At 31.6% G+C, this 17,970-nt stretch overlaps 3 protein-coding genes across 7 annotated transcripts; 2 read left to right on the top strand and 1 right to left on the bottom strand.

The window, feature by feature from the left end:
- Nucleotides 1-484: 484 nt before the first annotated feature.
- Nucleotides 485-4,123, top strand: LOC109791210 (calcineurin B-like protein 10). Of its 4 annotated transcripts, none has more exons than XM_083063265.1 (9): nt 486-730; nt 907-1,078; nt 1,743-1,825; nt 2,413-2,472; nt 2,709-2,817; nt 2,911-2,963; nt 3,053-3,133; nt 3,382-3,517; nt 3,611-4,123. In XM_083063265.1, exons 1-8 carry the CDS (start codon nt 713-715, stop codon nt 3,505-3,507), a joined length of 702 nt encoding a protein of 233 aa, XP_082919391.1. In that variant the 5' UTR covers nt 486-712; the 3' UTR covers nt 3,508-3,517; nt 3,611-4,123. The 4 variants fall into 4 exon arrangements, with proteins under 4 accessions (XP_029129915.1, XP_082919391.1, XP_020206077.1 ...); XM_020350488.2 differs by having other exon boundaries at nt 489-730; nt 3,382-3,444; XM_020350480.3 differs by having other exon boundaries at nt 489-730; nt 3,382-3,494.
- Nucleotides 4,124-7,291: 3,168 nt separating this feature from the next.
- On the top strand, nt 7,292-10,223 carry LOC109789543 (rhomboid family protein). 2 transcript variants are annotated; one of them, XM_020348532.3, is made up of 6 exons: nt 7,292-7,543; nt 7,666-7,736; nt 7,854-7,912; nt 8,874-9,359; nt 9,494-9,584; nt 9,943-10,223. In XM_020348532.3, exons 1-6 carry the CDS (start codon nt 7,402-7,404, stop codon nt 10,027-10,029), a joined length of 936 nt encoding a protein of 311 aa, XP_020204121.1. In that variant the 5' UTR covers nt 7,292-7,401; the 3' UTR covers nt 10,030-10,223. The 2 variants fall into 2 exon arrangements, with proteins under 2 accessions (XP_020204121.1, XP_020204114.1); XM_020348525.3 differs by having other exon boundaries at nt 7,851-7,912.
- Nucleotides 10,224-13,540: 3,317 nt separating this feature from the next.
- RTE1 (protein REVERSION-TO-ETHYLENE SENSITIVITY-like protein (DUF778)) lies at nt 13,541-17,086 on the bottom strand. Its single transcript, XM_020383753.2, has 3 exons — nt 16,791-17,086; nt 15,166-15,459; nt 13,541-14,271 (listed from the first exon to the last, which is right to left on the bottom strand). Exons 2-3 carry the CDS (start codon nt 15,448-15,450, stop codon nt 13,849-13,851), a joined length of 708 nt encoding a protein of 235 aa, XP_020239342.1. The 5' UTR covers nt 15,451-15,459; nt 16,791-17,086; the 3' UTR covers nt 13,541-13,848.
- Between the last annotated feature and the right edge of the window lie 884 nt (nt 17,087-17,970).

Genomic DNA, 17,970 nt, shown 5'->3' with positions numbered 1-17,970 from the left:
TGGAAGAATAAATTTAAAAAGTATTGGAATGAAAGTGAGATATGAGAGAAGCCCCATCTCATGATAACAGCGTATTCTTCAAATTAACTTGGTGATGTTCGTGAACTACAACCAAGTCAAATCAACATCATTGCTCTTAGCTTAGCCATATATAATCAGCACACTGATTACCTGAGTGTTTGTGATATCTGCTCTCTTCAGTCTCTAGCAAAAAGTTAGAATTATAGATAATACTATAATGTGACAGGATGAAAAGGAAAGGAAAAAAAAAAAAAGTTTACTTGTACGTAATTCATGTAAAACAAAGTATTGATGAGGTGGGAAATTATGGTCACAGGAATATCGTCACGTATCTCTAAACTTGTTTGGGACAAATGGGTTTGGGTTGGGGCCACACGCATGCATCTATCTTCTTGTTGAAAGATGAGCTCCATCATAGACTATATTTGGACCACCAAACCATCACTTGTCACAACACACCCCATGAAAGAGTGAAAGACATAGTTAACCATTTTCGATATAAGTTCGAAATGTTTTTTACTTTATTTTTTCTAGAGAAATTTTTTTTTCTCTAAACTTATCCAAATAGATTCTCATTATATAACCATATAATTAATGCTATAAAGTGATTCAAGACCATTCTATATATATATTTCCTGCAGAATAACCAGCTTCAGAGCAAGACACAACATCGCCAACATTCACCGTGGCCATGGATTCAGATTCCCATGTAAGTTTTTAGTCACAGGTTGACCCATATTTGTTTAGTAGTCGCCTTTAAATTAAAGAAGCACGAATTAATCTTGTATGTTTCAACGTATTTTTGTACTTCATTTCATTAGTTGATGATACAAGTCATGATTCATGAATCTATATGTATGTTTGGTTGCAATTAAATTTGAACAGGCTTTGTCAGAGTCTTGGACAATAGGGGAGAGGGTGTGTGCGGCGTTGATGCCATTCATAGCGGTGGTTGAGGTTCTGATGTTGGCTGTGACAGGATGCTTCAGCATTATTCAGAACCATAAACGTGCCTACACTGCTAAGGATTTTGCAAGCCTCGCTCATCAAACCAGATGTAATTCCTCAAATTTTTATTTCGTGATATTAAAGAGAAGCACTGACCCCACTGGCCACTAGTGTATTATAATGATTCTCTTCCATGTGGGAAGCACTTTCCATATTATGAGCTGTTATGGTCATAGTAACATTCTTGCCAGCTTTGATGGGTCCAAACTCCAGAGATCTATAAAATTTTTCTAACAGCTCTCCATAACGCAACTCTATTGTAATGCTCTGAATTATATACATTGAATTATGTTTTGCCTTTCTCCCTCAAATATTTTTTATCTCCTTAAATTACCTCTAGATGGGTAAATTTGTCATTTCAAGTGGATTTTTCATTTCTAAAGTTTCTATCACCATTCACGCCTAATTTTGCTATGTTTATCATGATACACTATTTCAAAGTATACAATTAGTGATTATCTGAAGGGGGTGCTGTGCAGGTACTATATACTAAGTATATTATTATGTCTTGACTTAAAGCCTTTATTTTTGAATGAACTATTTTGAAGAATTAAATTTGTATAATATTATGATGTCTTGACTTAAAACCTGTATTTTTGAAAGGATAGAAAGTGGAAAGTAAGTTCTGCATTTCCATATGCAATTGTGATTTGCTAGTTAGAACTTTGAACAATGAGTTCCAATAGTTGTTTTTTCTGCTGTTAATAATGCAGTCACAGTTAATGAAGTGGAAGCATTGCATGTGCTGTTTAAAAGGTTAAGTAGCACCCTAATTGATGATGGCTTGATTCACAAGGTAACTTGATCTGTCAAGTGGTTTGGCATACATGGTTTCTATGATTCTCTGCAAGCTTTAACTGCTTTACCTTTGCTTTATTGCCGAGAAAATGTTAAATAGTCTAGGACTACCACATGTTTATGATCCTAACTAATCACTATATAAAATGCATTCAAGTTTTTCAAATAATTTAACACATTAGTATGTTCAAGGCATTGTGGGTTAATCATGTGAGAAACCCTGCTTGGAAGACCTAACCAAATGGAGGATAACTCAATAATAGAGGTAGATCAAGAAGGATTATTAAGTTAAGCCATTAAAAAGGAACTAAATAAATTTGGTTGTGGACAGAACAGTATGGTGTCATTCAACTCATATACAGCACCTCATGAGAAAAATATTTGGTGGTTGTTGTAACTCCTCCCCTCCCTCCCCAAATGGGAGCCAAAAATAATCTTTTCTTTTTGTACCAAATCAATTGGAGGAGGATATGGCATAAATTATGGTGTAGCAAACATTTATATTGAGGGTTTCATTTTAGTCAGTGACTCGGTATCATGAATATGATAGTAGTACGTTTTTTATTTTGATTTTTTCTATTGTAGGAGGAGCTTCAATTGGCACTGTTTCAAACCCCAAATGGAAAAAATCTTTTCCTGGATCGAGTAAGCAATTCCTATATTTCCAAGCCATTGCATTTTTCTTCATGATGGGTACCACATTGGAAATCAGATTAAGTTTGTAGGCAGATTATAACTGACTTGCATTATAGTAAAACTGATTGCATGAAAATAAAAAACTTAAATGGGTGTAGCAAATTAGCTGTTTAAATTATTTGAAATGATTAATCCACAAAGCCTTGAACATACTAATGTGTTAAACTATTATGTTTCTTCTTCAGGTTTTCGATGTTTTCGACCGAAAAAGAAATGGTGTAATCGAGTTTGACGAATTTGTCCTTGCACTCAGTGTTTTCCATCCATGTGCCCCAATAGATGAAAAAATTGATTGTATGTTCAAATTGAAGACAACTTCTTGGCTTCATACAATGACACTCAATTTTTCTTCACGTCTAATCTCTGTCCTTCAATGATATCTTGTAGTTGCATTTAAGCTCTATGACCTGAGGCAAACTGGGTTTATCGAGCCAGAGGAAGTAAGTGAACAAATTCATTTAAGCCTCATCTGTCATCAAAATAGGTACTACAACGTTATTGTTTGTTGATATGGTTTCCTTGATTTTAGGTCAAGCAAATGGTTGTAGCCATTTTGATGGAATATGACATGAATCTCCCTGAGGATCTTCTTGAAGCTATTGTTGACAAGGTTATTTTTTAGTCAAACATAAATCTTTAGTTTCAATGGGGGCATATTAACCAAGTAATCATACTCATACAACAATTCATACAACATCATATTTTTTGGTGCATCACTCCATCATTAATGATGTAATAAATGGTGCGATGGAGAGTGATAGACACAAGGAAATGATGTTAAAATTTTTGTATGCATTGTCGTATAAATATCATTTCCCTATTAATTATTGGACCTTCACATCTTCATCTTATCTGCAGACAATTGTTGATGTGGATAAGGACAATGATGGTAAAATCAGTAAAGAAGATTGGAAAGCTTTTGTGAGTCGAAATCCATCCCTCTTGATAAACATGACACTTCCTTATTTGAAGTATGGATTATAGAACTTCCCTTGTGTGTGACCCTTTTTTTTGGTGGTCATTCTTTCCTTTTTCTATGATATCCCTTTGAAACTACAACTAACTGTTCCACTATGTCATTTTCCAGGGATATCACCAGTATGTTTCCGAGTTTTATTTTCAAAACAGAGGCAGAACCTTGAGATCAAAAATTGTTGTTATTTTGGCATGAAGAAGATACTTTCTGTTTGAGGTGAATAATTGTGATACCTTGTTGCTAAACATAAGTGCTTGATGAACAAAGGAGCAAGGTATTTTTATGGGAAATGAGATCAAAGTTAGTTAGGAAAAAAATCCATCAATGGATTGGAGGTAGTTATTTATTAGGAATATATATGATAGATAATAACTGATTCTGTATTAGTAAATATGTATTAGAAAGCAGTATTAGAAACTGCATGATCACAAGTATGTATATAAAATAACAGATTGTGTTAGCAAATCTGTATTAGAAAGCAGTTTTGTATTAGAAAATAACTGCTAGTAGTTTATATTAAAAGTATATACCTGACAGTAGGTTGTGTTATTGGAAAAGTGTGTGTAATTATTTATAATTTGTGAACAGATAATATTTTCTATAGAAGACTTGTATTATATGTGATTTCACTGCGCAATATTATATATTAGTTTATTTGGTGTTATACTATTTTGGTCCGACCTACCAAATCTAAAGAAAGGAAAAGTGTTTCAGATCAGCAAGGAGAATTCTACATGGCAAGAGTGTCCAATCGTGTGGATACATTGGAGCAAAATGTATAGAAATATTATTTATCATGTGATCTCTCTTGAGAATTTCTTCATTGTCCTCATCGGTCTTTATAGGACTACAAACTACGTAATTTACTCTCGTAATGATATTTTTAGTGACCTTTGTACATGTCTCAATCACCTTTATAATATAGATCTCAACTTTTAAATTTAGGAACTTATATGCTATGACATTTTATTGTGTGCCTTGTTCTAACCCTCATTTTTTTTCTTCTAAATCCAAGTTCAATCATCTTTTTCCATAACATGATAGTCTGACTCGTAAGTTTTATAACTTAATAAGTTTACACAATTATGAATATCTTTCTTGTCCTAAAATATAGGAATCAAAGTGTGCTTCTCCTCCATTATTTGACATTTTCTCAAATATCAAACTCTCATTAAGTAACTTAATGAGTCAAATGATATTTTATTGTCTTGCATACTTCTAAAGGTTAACAAGAATGTTATTTGAATAACATTTTTAGCATTGTACATTCTCTTAAAGGTTCCTTTTGTATTATCACATGTTTTCTCGCCTCTCTTTGAAATCTTGATTTGTGACCAAAATTTTTTCTTCACTATCCTTTTTACATCTTATTTAAATATTGATTTTCTTTCTATATTTTTGGTAAATTTATATCTTTGTTCCAAAAAATTATATAATTGTTAAAAAATTTTAGATCATGTCAAAGCTTTTCTTGTCTCATTTTAAACATTATAATATTTTGTTCGATTTTAACATTATTGTATTTGTATAAAACTTTAAAACACTATCTTTTTTTTTTTACCTTGTTTAGAACACCGTCATTGTACCACCATCTTATCTCTTTGTAACGTAGTGAGGAGATTTTTGAATTTAGTTGACTCTAAAGAGAGAAGAATATATAAGGGTTTCTTTGAGAAGAGAACTTCATAAGTTCATTCTCAAATAAACTAGAAAGAAGTTTTAGAGAGAAGATCTCTGGGTCCGTGAGCTCCTTTCTCTCTCAACTTTTTCTGGTTGATTCTTCTTCTTCTCTAGATCACTAACTTCTTCTATCTTCTCTTGGAATTCAGGCTAGGAGGCTTGATTTTGAAGGATTGAAGTTCGGGAGTCGAGCTCGGAGGAAAGTTTTCTTCTTCCCAAATTCTTGGTTGTTCGGAGCCAATCTTCAGGTGAGGGAAGCTAGAAAGTAGATTGTTTGATTTCATGGGAGTTTAGGAACTCCATTGATGCATGAATTTCGAGAAGAAGTGGTTGAAATGGGTGATTGCTCATTTTCAAGATTTTAAAAAAAATGGGGTTTTTGATGATTTTCATGCGTTGATTTGTTGCATGTTGAATCTGAGGTTGTTTTTGAGTTGTATGGAGTCTATGCATTGTGTTTCTTGGTTTGCATGTGGTTGGATTTGCTATTTTCAGGTTTTGGGCGAAATATTCGAAGTTTTGGGGCTGCTGTATGAATTTGCGTCGGGTGCATATTATTGGCGCCGAGCTTGTATTCATCAGAAGAAGTTTCCGGATGAATTCACGCCGGGCTCGAGCTGTCTGCGCCGGGCGTGAAGTAACCAACTATGACAAGTTGCTAATCAAATAATCAACTATGACAACAAAATATGCTACTATAAAGTAGCCTACAAAAAAAATCCAACTCTAGGCACCTCTTGTAGCCTCTAACAGCTATCTTCTAGCCTATCCTTGCCTTGCTCCCATACATCGTATGATCATCGCAGTCCAAACCACATGGAAACATGCAAGATAAGTGATAGTTATATTTTAGTATATCTTTCTTTATGTGTTTTTACCTTATTTGATTCTTTTTAGTATCCTATATTCATGTTTTAGTTTAGATTTGTATTAGTGAATCATTTAGGAATTAGTTATAAATTTTACTAATTTTTCGTAAGAATTTCCTGTTTTGACACAGTTTCTTGTGCAAGCCATATCTGGAGCTATTCAACTCGGAATTTGGCAAACTTGGTGTCCCTGTAAAGATAAGACAGAGATCTACAATTCTCATGTTGGACGAAAAACCCAGTTTGGACATTTTCAGACCCAAAATCGTGCTTTAAAGTCGCGGCTCTGCACTTAATTGTTCAGCTTGTCATGAAACTGTTTAGGCTAGAAGATACGATGTATGGGAGCAAGGCAGAGATAGGCTAGAAGATAGCTGTTAAAGGCTACAAGAGGTGCCTAGAGTTGGATTTTTTTTTGTAGGCTACTTTATAGTAGCATATTTTGTTATCATAGTTGGTTACTTGATTAGCAACTTGTGTTGTAAATATTTTAGTATATATATTTCAATAGTGTGTAGTATTGTTACGTAGTGTAACGACCATGACGGGTCGTTACACTCTTAGTCCAAAATCATTTCATTCATCCAAGATAATTATAGCAAAATTCCTAATCTTTTTAGATATCTCATCTCAAATGAGATTAACATTATCTTATAAAATTGAATTATCTTCGTCCAATAGTTTCTTCTTATGCAATGTATGTTTATACACTAATATTTAAATTTGTACATTATATATGATAAATATTTAGTTTTATATAATTAAAATTTTAAATATATAAACATTTTAAATATATAAATTATATTATAATTAAAATTTATAATAAAAATATTTTTCAATATATAAATCTACTCTTATATTATAAAATAAAATCTCAACTTCAAAAGATTGAATTTTTTAACTAGTTTCAAAACAATGTGAAAAATACATATTTAAATGAGAGAAGAAATAATAATAACAATGCTTAATTAAAAAGAATGAGAATAGGTTGTGTTTTATTATTTATAAAAGTTTTAAATTTATAGATAAAGAGTACCATATTCTTTAATACATTTTTTATTATTAATTAAAATTTTAAATGCTATAAAATCAGAAATAACATTCATTAAACAAAGATAAGAAATTTACAAAAAAAGTTTATTATAATAAAATTAAGTTTAACAATAAAGAATCTTTTTATAAAAAAAAAAAAAAAAAAAAGTTGTGCTAAAACTTAAAAGCATGTTTTTTTCTTTATAAACAAAATGTCTTGGTTGCAACAACGTAGCACAATATTCGCCATATCAATCTCTGCTCTCTCTTTCTCTCTGCATCTGATTCCAAAACTGTGTAAACCCAGAAGCAGAAAAAACAATGGCAGATAAGCCAAGTCGATCCCTGGTCTTATTTGGTGATGGGTTAGCTCGTTTCATGGATTCATCGCACTCCCACTTTCACTCTCTCGCTTCTCTCTCTTCATGCGGGTTCTTGAGTCTCCCCAATTCTCCGCCCTCAGGTTCCCTTTTTCTCAATCAACACCCTCTTTGTGTTTGTAATAATGTCTAACACACTACTTAATTATTTTTTCCCACATGTGCCCCTGCCACATTCAAATTCACTTGAATATGTAGTTTTCAGAAAGCGAGGATGAGAGGACAGTTAGAGAATTTGCTGTGCTGCTGGATGCATGCCACACTTATTCAAATATGGTGAGACCCATCTACTCAAGTTTTTATTTTTACATTTACTCAAGTTTTTATTTTTACGTGTTATTATCTTATCGTCATTGTTGATTTTTTTTATTTGTTATGATTCCTGGTTAGAAGGGGCAAATCGGTGATGGTGATAGCCAAGAGGATCGACCAAAAGAAACCTTGTCTGATAGGTTTGCTCTTTTATTTGTTTGCTTTTCATTTTCGATTTTGTTGTTCTATAAAGGCTAAATTAGTCATTTGATATCTATAGGCGAACTCGTTTAGGAATCAGTCTCGTAAAAAAAACAAAAAAAAAAAAAAGGTTTTAGTGCACACAAGTATATCAACTAAAAGTTAAGCTTTTGAAGGACTAGAACTGAAGGTTAAAATACCATATTGACTAGTAATATAAAGTTCAAATAGTGTATGGGAGACCAACTAGATGTGACGTGGTTGTAAATAACCTTGTTCTTTAAGTATGTGGTCCGGAGATCAATCTCTAGTCTATGTATATAGAAAAACATTTGTTGGGAAGGGTTTTCCCCTTAAATGGATCTTAGTACTTCAAGGGATTAGTCCTTAGTTTTCGGTTAGGGAATTCCTTGGCTTATAAAAAAAAAGTGTATCAAAGGTTATTTTAGTAGTTGTTGTTGGACTATTGGTTATCCGTTATGAGGTTGTTATCAGACAACTCACATATGTACAGTTCTATACATCTCACGTCTCAAATATTCGATCTTTAATGTGAGAGGTGTTGAGTTAGACTTCAAATCCAAATTCTGATGTGATATTGAAGTCTGTCCTAGTGGTTGTTGGATCTATTGGATCATTCGTTATTAGATCACCCATAAATGTACAATTTTGCAAAATTCATACTTGAGATGTTCAATTCACTATATGAGGGGTATTTGTTAGAGACTATAAATTGACTAGGCCTAAACTCAAATTCTAAAATTTAAGAATCATAGGAACACCAACGACCAATGTGTACTAAATAAGAACATATATAGGAGTTGATACATAAATGAGTGTCACATGTCAAGAGCAAATGATTAATCAAACCTTTGGTAAACGAATTAATGATCAAATAAAGCATAACCTTTTATAAAAGTACAATAGATCAAGTGAAGCAGTTCATTTTTCTGAATACAGGTTTATGGGAATGAAGGCTGCTATTTTGACCAACAATTCAAGCTTGAAGTCTTTTAGTGCCAAACTGGGATTCAGTGTTCTTCAATTTGATGAGTTAGTGGAAGGTCATTCTACTGAGTTGCAACATAATGTTGTAGCCCTTGAGCTCCTCAAGTTGCTTGGCTTTCAAGAAGGGAAGGTGCTGGACAGTAACCACTTTGATCTTGTTTTCTTTCACATTGGAGCTGGTGAACAAAAAGTGGTTGCTGCTGATGTGGAGTATATGGATGCCTTGGTTGGAGGGATAATGAGTCAAGCACAACTGGGTTCTGACATCAGTTCACGTCTGCACTTGTCTGTTGTCATGAGCTATGGCAATGTCTTGGATGGTGATGATTCTAAGTTTTCAGTGTTAAAGAGGGTAGATGAAAAAAAGACCCATCTTTCACTGCTCTATCCTCTACAAAGTTATGCTATGAAGGGAGGAATTCCTCGAAAGGATGTAAGGTAATTAAATAGAAAATTCATTTCTGTTCTATTTTCGTTGGTTCTACCTTTTAAGTGGGACCTAAATGGACAATTTTTTTACCTCTTCTCTTTGGATTGTCTTGAATATTTATATACCATTTCAAATGATATAGGCATTATTCTCCCATGTTAATTGCTCAATGGCAATATGCTGTGACACGCAAGGATAATGCTGAGAGATTTTCTTTTGAAGATTTTATGGAGGTTTGTTTCAAGATTTGATTTTAGTTTTATTCACAAGTTATTCATGATTTATTCCAGTTATTGTTTCTATTTTTGTTTTAGTTCATGACTTGTTAGTAAGTTGAACTCTATTTCTTGTTCATAATGATGTTCTAAGTGCACAACTCCACCTACTTTCATGTTATTGATCAGCATGTGTACTTTAGTTATTTTCTTGTATACCATCAACCTATTTGATTCTGCAAGTATTTGCAGTTTTTGTGAAGTATCATGGTTTGAGTGCTAGCATTTATGGAATTTTCCTAGACTTGTTATTTGTTTAAGCTATTATGTAATTCTGCGATAGAGTATAATTTATTTTTGTTTTCTTGTCGCGCAGCATGGTGGAAACCTTACAATACCGGCAGATAGGTTCTTGCATGAGATTGCCTTTAAGCTTTGGAAAGCTCCCAAGTATGGAGCCTAATTTACTTTTTTTTTCAATCTTTTTCTGTCTCTTGCGCTAGCAGCAGAACAATATAAAAAATGCTGATTAACATGTTTATGTCGTACTTTAAACTCTGTTCCGACATCTAATAAGTAATGTTTCTTATAAACAAATATCAGAAATTTGTATTTGGTATTTTGTTCATTTTATAGAATCTCTCTTTAAATGCTTTACTATATGATTTCGAGTTTTAAGAACATTTCAACATCAGGACATGCCACTTGTACTAGATAGTTCTTCTGTAGCAGTTTTTCTATGTACGTTATCTCCCACACAGGCCCAATTTCTTTGAGTTCAATAAGTTAGAGTGTACATATTAAAAAAGAAAGTGTGATCAAGAGAAACTAATATTATACAATTGTAATGGATGGTTGAAAAACTAAAGTAAAATTATTGAACATCTGTTTACATTAATAATATTAATAATAATTATAAAAATCATATTAATCTTTGTATCATTAATAATTTTATATGAAATATTTTTTATTAATTTAATAATTGGATTATAATTATAGTATCTTTATTGTTTGTGTAAACAATAATTATAAATCATATTAATGAAATATTAAATCACTTAAAATGAATTAAAAATTTTGTACATATATCAATGTTTTAAAAATTAGACTAATCATTGAATTGGTGATAACATTGGTTCAAGAGTTGAAGGATTAATAGATGAATTAATAGATGAATTAATATTAATTAAATAATTTTTAATGTTTTAATATAATATATTAAGTAATGGTAAAAATAACATAATATTCATTTCATAACATAAGTTTATATAAATTTTTAAATATTTTTTATTAAATTAAACTAATAAAAAAATTAAATATTATATTGAATCAATGAAATAAAATCTAATAGTTATCAAGACTAATTATATAATATTATAATATAGTAATATAGTATAAGAAGAGTAAAAGTTCATTGCTTTGGACAATTAACCATCTATATCCGAAATGCAATGGATGTGAGATTCAAATAAAAACAATAATTCATTTTATTATTGTATAAGAAGAGAAAAAGTTAAATGCAGTAAGCAATTAAATATGTATGTTAACAGTGTTTTTTTATTTTAATTTAATTAAATGAGTAAATAACATGGTATTATTAATAGATCTGATTGGTTGCCAGTTTAAAAAAATTTTACATTGAGTGTATAGGTAATTAACTTATTAAATATTTATTTCCTTTTATAAATAAAATTTTTTTTAACCAAATCCAATAGATGTGGACTCACATAAAAAATAATTTTTTTTTATAAAAAGTATAACATGATGTGAGGTAGGCATGGCAATGGGGCGAGGCAGGTTTTACGTTCTCCGTTCCCCGCACCCGCTCTCGCAAATTTAAACTGTTCCCCGCCCCCTCCCCTATATGGTACCTATCCCTGTTCCCGGAAGGTTCAAGTTTCCTCACCCCGCCTTGCTCCTACCTTTTTTTTCTTTTTTTTTTCTTTTTTATTTCTTTTAAATAAATATGAACAAATTTAAAAAAATAAAAGAAAAGTAAAATAATAAAAAAATTTACATATAAATATTTCTAATTTTGATTTTTATATATATATATATATATATATATATATAATTTTTTAATTATATTATTAAGCAGAGCGGGGACGGGGGCGGGGACGGGACGGGTATTAACATCCCCGTCTCCGACTTTATCAATCGGGAAAAACACGAACCCGAACCCGATAAACATAAATTTTCTCCGTCCAAATCGGGACAGATTCGAACGGGTATCCACGAGGATTTCGATTGCCATGCCATTGTGTGGCAATGTATTAGTTATATTATATATTAGCAATAATATTATATGTTAAAGTTTATATATAGTGATTTAATTTATTTATCATGTCTCAATAACATAAATATTTCTTCAATATTTTCTATAGAAATGAAATTTAATAGTTATCGAGACTAATTTTTATATATTATATAAGATGACATTATAAAAGAAATTGTTTTTATTTAAGTTCCCATCGCATTTTAGATTAAAAAATCCCGTTTTTCTTATAAAAGTTAGGAATCGTGCAGATGTCTATTATAAAAAATTCTATATATAAAACGTTTTTTAATCTAAAATAGAACAAAAGTCATGTTTGAGTAAGTATATCCACTATAAGCTGTAAAAATTTTCTTTAAGCCTTTAACATAAATACTTAATCAAAACGCGAATTATTGGTTTAATTTAAACAATTGATATATTTATAAAAAAATTCATATATAAAATATTTTTTTTATCTGAAATAGATGGAGTATCTTCACCAAAGACAATCTTATTTGAACAAGTATAACCAATGTAAGTTGCAAAACTTTTCCTTTTAAATACTTAACACAACTACTTACTCAAAGCTGGAATCTAAAATTATTAATTAAACTTAAATAATTCTATATCATTTATTAATATATATATTAATTAAGGTTAACATATTATATCAATAAACAACTTTATTAAAATTTAGAGTTAAATAAAAAAAAATCATTTCAAATCATCATTAGATAAATTCTTACCTTAATAGTGTTGGATTTCCCAACATTGTATGACCCATACTTTCAAATCTTTAATTAGTGCAAATTTTGACAATATTTACTGATGGAGGCTCATGGACCAAAGGCCCAACTATTAGGGCCATGGCAATATTTACTGAAGATTGGGCCGGTGTGAAAGAAAAGCCCATAATTCTTTTTAGTTGGACTCTACTCTAAAGTCCATGTAGATTAGGTTTGGGCTCAATGAGCTTGTATTTTTGTTTTGGGCCTTGTATTTTGGTCAAGTAATCTAGGAATTTCATTTCATTGTAATTTAAATTTAGGTTTAAAAGGAGTTTCATGTGCATCTCAATTTAAATGTTATTAGTATCACATTTAGAAAGCATTTCGCCCATGTACACTCGTGGACATGGAGTGACCGAAATTCACTCTCAAATACATGCTAAATAACATTCAAATTGAGTAGCACATGGGAGGTGACTGGTTTAGCACCAAAATTTGAATTTAAACATTCAAATTTTGGTACTAAGGTTTAATTAAACTATGGTTTAATTAAACCTTAGGTTAACCAAACTTTCCTGGCACACTTCCTTAACCTATATATTTTCTTTGAACGTGTAATTTGACACTTTGGCAATTGAATGAGAAAATTCTTCTTCTTAAGAATCCTTTTCTCTCTAGACCCGAAGTCACCATAGGAGAGTGTTCTCTCCAATTCACCTTGAGCTATCTTCTTAGTAGTTCTAGATCTTTCTCTTCTTCTACTCAAGGAGCTTAGTTCTCCTTGTTCTTCATTCGAGCCTCAACTTGGCCTGATTCTTCCCTTGAACAATTCTTCAAGGTCATCCAAGGAGAAGCGTATGAAGGTTCCATGGAGTTGGCATCAAATCAAGACTCCATCATTTACTCTTTTTTATAAAACTCTTGCCCATCTTTTCATCCCAGTGATTGAAAGAAACACAGAAAATCTTCAACTTAGAACAGTTTCCGTGTGAGATTTACGTTGTGGTGCCGCTTCACTAACTAGGCAATACCATTGCATAATACATAGTCTCATGAACACCAAATACACTTTCAGAAGCATTACATGTCTTACTCCAATAACAGCATTTAAGCATGTTTTTTTGGTAAAGACTAAAGAGAAACATAAATTATGGCCATCTTTCACTTCCAATAACAGCATTTAAGCATGTTATTAGGTTAAGAGGGACACAAACTTAACCTATAACCATCTAAACATATTATTAGGTAAGGAGAAACACAAACTAAACTATGACCATCTTTCACTTCAAGAGACTATCTAGCACTCAAGCATGTTTTTTAAAAAGTAAGTTCCCAATAGAAACCACAACAGTAAGAGTAGAGAAAAAGATAATAGCCCAAGTAAGAAGGGCCACCCAACAGCGAATACACCAAAGCAAGAAACCACAACAAAAGGCAGAAAAGCCCTTATAATTGCCCTGATGCCAACCCAATGCCCCTTGAATAGTAACATAGCTCCTACATTAACCATGTTCCACTTCATTGATCCACCATAACTCATCCGATTCAGACAATTAGCAACAAATGAGTGACAGTTGCAAGTGAAAGTGTTGTGGGTTTTGCTCTCATATTCACGCACACTTGACTGTATTGCGTCATCCCATGTGATTGCAGTACCATACTCAGAATGGCGGTAACCTTGCTTGCATGTATGTGCAGATGGGTTAGGAGGTAAACAACACTGCAACATTTCAAGTTACACAGAATGTCAAATAAGAGTTTACTCTTTTAAACAACTAAAATTGACACCAAACAAAATTTTAAGGGATAGAGGAAAGGGGAGAGCTTAGCAACTAGATTATTCTATAAATAAATATGTCAATATATTTATAACTAAAACACTGAATTACTTTTCCAAAATCAGTGTAGAATCACCATATTAAACAATGGTCTTATATAGGATCACATCACAATAAAAATCAGCGTTATTCAAATTTAGCATGCATGCCCCCATTATCTAAATTCTAGCAGCTGGAATTACAAACAATGGGAAGTATCATATAACTTAACTGGGCTGTGCAAAAATCAATTGCAAACTTAATGTGCTGATTTGAATTAGTATCTTAAGATATCTATCTACTTAGAAATGACAATTTCCAATATAAGTGAGACTGTGATGCCATATAAGAGAGGGGAAAAGGATAAAATAACAAAAACTCAGAGTCAATTAGATATATGGAAGAGTAAAAAATAAGGAATTTCTTATTTTAAGACGAAAGGATTTATATATCTCAAGGTAAAACCTCTAAAGATTCAAATGCAATACTTCTTGTAGGTTTGGACTTCAGAGAGCCATCTAGCTGCAAATGCAATCCATTTTGCATGCTCTTGTTTTCCTAATACATCAATGTTTGACCTAATAGTTTTAAACATAATTACATCGGCCATAAAAGTTTTATAGTCTCCCAAAGTTCTAGAACGAGCAAAAAAAAATAAATTAATTTGGGCATAAAACTATTTTTCAAATTTGTAAAGGATGAAAGTATTCATGACTTTCTATGCTTGCACAAAAGAGAACAATATGAACAGAAAGAAGGCAACCAAAGATTGAGAAAATAAATTTGAGAAACAGTACCTGTTTACGATCAAGTTGCACGTATTTTGCCACTGAACCAAATGCAAAATCATCAACATTCACAGTATATGATCCTGAAAAATCCAAAACAACTCCATCTTCCCTACAAATGCCAACATGACCGATGAAGGGAGCCAACCATGAGACCACGGGAAGTGGATTCCAAACCAAACAACATGGAAACTTTGCCGTATTTGGATCAACTGGATCTAGAGGCCAAAGGTCATGCTGTATTTGTGGCGTGAAAGATGAATGCTCGATGTCATTACTTTCCTTCAACTCCATAGTAAAATTCTACAATACAGCATACAATTTTATTTAAATTTCTATAAAAATGCATCACAGTATCAAACTACTCCACCAGACATCCCAACTTTACACAGTGAAAAGATCAAGTGAGACACTGATTCCTTCATCCATTTGATAAAATTAATTCAACGATGACAGAAATACCTAATTTAGAATTAGGTGTATGACTAATTACTGAACAAATCTCAAAGTAAATCACAAATATGTTTTAGGACCTGTAGCATATGAAATAAGGCAACATCAGATATAATAAGCTCATAGCACAAACATCAATCAAATCTATCCTTGCACAATCCAAATGTTTAAGGTATCAAATCTAACAATCAAATGTGACATTGAAATCTATCGGAACTCTTTTCAAAAAGGTGTTTAGTTCATTTTCTCCTTTATAATTCACCAAAAAATAATGTAACATTGAAAATTAAAAAATTCTGACTGAGAAAGTTTTGAAACTGTCTACATCTCACATCACATGCTAACCCCCTCCCTTCTCCAAACAATCACAATAGTCAGAATTCAAAAGGAAAACAATGAAGAAATTTTGGCTACTTTGCCACAAACACATGGGACTCCCTAAGAGTACCACATTATTTATGCCGCCTCATCATACAACTCACAGTGGTTGATGTAGTTTCAACCACTTCAACTCCATCCATTTCACCAACCTATTTATCTACTCATTTGTCTACTCACGGTCTACAATAAGATATAATTACAACATTATAAGATATCACCACATTGTCAATTGCTTTTAGATGAAAAGATGCTAGTATGTTACAATAAACAATGTTGGGAGTTATTTAATTTGTGAAGAACTCTACTAAATGCTGAAAAATTAGCCTCTTAAGAACAGCACGACACCACACAAAAATTTGGAAAGACTGGATGCCCCCTCCCACCAAATATGGAAATGCAAAACATAAAACAACTGTGTCTAATGTATGTAAAATCACAAATTCAATCAGAAAGTCAATTTCAACACAAACAGAAAAGACCATGGAAAAAATATACAATTAATTACACACTACTTGTTCGCGGAATCTTTTAACATGCATAACTCTAGCCCCCAAACATAACTTCAGCAAAAAGATGAACGAAAACAGAAAAGAAAAAAAAAAAAAAGACTTTTTTAGTTGAAGGACTAGTATTCTAATGTCCCCATTATATAGACATGAATACCCACATTGGAGGAAGAAAAAAAAAAACACACACACACACAAACATTTACAACACAGTTCTTCGATTTGAATAACATGTCAGAAAAATCAAGACGTATCAATGTCTAGATATAATTGAGGAGTATCATGGGTCATTACCTGAAGAAGAAAAGACGCAATAAATTGGCACAGAACATATAAAGGCACAGGACACTTTGATGAAGAAATGAAGAGAAGTTGTTGGGAGTCATTGCAGTGTGGTGTGATTTATTTTGGGAAGAAAGCACTTAGGAAAAATAAAAATCATAATATTGCTTCACAAAGCCCACAATATCTTCTTCTCTTTCTAGAAATATAATTTAATGACATGAATTTATTTTTAATTGATTTAATTATTGTCTGTTTCATTCGGAGAAATCTCTGGTTGTTTTGAAACAGAAGCAAGAGATGGGAAACGGGAAAGATGCATGCACCCTTCCCCATTTTTCATTTTATCTTTCATGGTGGGTCCCTACTATGTCTATGTGTAGTTGTAACTTGTTCGTTGAATTTCTCTTTTCAAAGTAAAGTCGCAACCAATAAACGCCACTCTTTGTAATAAATTTTTTTTCATTTATATATAAAAATATTAAAAATTCTATGCGGTGTATCCATGAAACACTTCTTTTTGTCGTTAAATATAATACTAAAAAGTTTAATTACAGTGATTTTTTCACTTGTTTTCTTTTGTTTTCAAACTCATAATATGAGGATTTCTTACCACCATCAGCCATGATGATCTGAAGATAAAGAAGAGCAGACACAGTAAGAAGAGGAAAAGTGGAAGCTGATTTCAATTTTTTTATTATTTTTATTCTTTCAATAATCGGTCATTTCGGTGCCTCATAGATGAGACAGTTACATACTTAACTGCAGAGTGTTCTAAAAATTTATAAAAGAATGGATAATTTGATTTTAGTAAAAATTTATAAAAAGAATGGATAATTGAATTATATTTCTAAACTACTTGATCAATGTATTGTGTATAAAATATTAATTTAAAATCATATTCAATAGAAAATATATGTTTCAATCTCAAGTGATTCACACTCTTGTGATATAGAATTAAAGTAATATGTATAAAATTTTATTTTCAGATTTTGACATTATCACTTGGGATCTCTAAATATTAAAAGAGTAGATGAGAGGGAATGATTTATCATTTTGGTTTGGTTAGAAAGAAGGGAAACATAACTTTATTTCTGTTTGATTTACAAAGTGAAGGAGAAAATTTTTAAAAACTAATTCATCTTTATACATTTATAATTTTGAATTTAAAAATATAGATAAAGATTTTTAG

Source organism: Cajanus cajan, chromosome 9 (assembly GCF_000230855.2).
Source record: "Cajanus cajan strain Asha chromosome 9, NIPB_CcT2T_4, whole genome shotgun sequence".
NCBI classification, from domain to species: Eukaryota; Viridiplantae; Streptophyta; class Magnoliopsida; order Fabales; family Fabaceae; genus Cajanus; species Cajanus cajan.
The sequence above is the reverse complement of the archived record's forward strand: the minus strand, read 5'-3'. Positions and strand labels throughout refer to the sequence as shown.

What these genes read in the sequence shown, in the direction of transcription:
- RTE1 (XM_020383753.2), bottom strand. Translation starts at nt 15,450, where the DNA reads ATGGAGTTGAAGGAAAGTAATGACATCGAGCATTCATCTTTCACGCCA. An exon ending in TGCAACTTGATCGTAAACAG is followed by an intron (nt 14,272 to 15,165) that starts GTACTGTTTCTC and finishes GAAATGTTGCAG; the next exon opens with TGTTGTTTACCTCCTAACCC.
- LOC109791210 (XM_020350480.3), top strand. An exon ending in AAAATCTTTTCCTGGATCGA is followed by an intron (nt 2,473 to 2,708) that starts GTAAGCAATTCC and finishes TTTCTTCTTCAG; the next exon opens with GTTTTCGATGTTTTCGACCG. An exon ending in GGTTTATCGAGCCAGAGGAA is followed by an intron (nt 2,964 to 3,052) that starts GTAAGTGAACAA and finishes CCTTGATTTTAG; the next exon opens with GTCAAGCAAATGGTTGTAGC.
- LOC109789543 (XM_020348525.3), top strand. Translation starts at nt 7,402, where the DNA reads ATGGCAGATAAGCCAAGTCGATCCCTGGTCTTATTTGGTGATGGGTTA. An exon ending in GCCACACTTATTCAAATATG is followed by an intron (nt 7,737 to 7,850) that starts GTGAGACCCATC and finishes ATTCCTGGTTAG; the next exon opens with AAGGGGCAAATCGGTGATGG. An exon ending in CTTTTGAAGATTTTATGGAG is followed by an intron (nt 9,585 to 9,942) that starts GTTTGTTTCAAG and finishes CTTGTCGCGCAG; the next exon opens with CATGGTGGAAACCTTACAAT.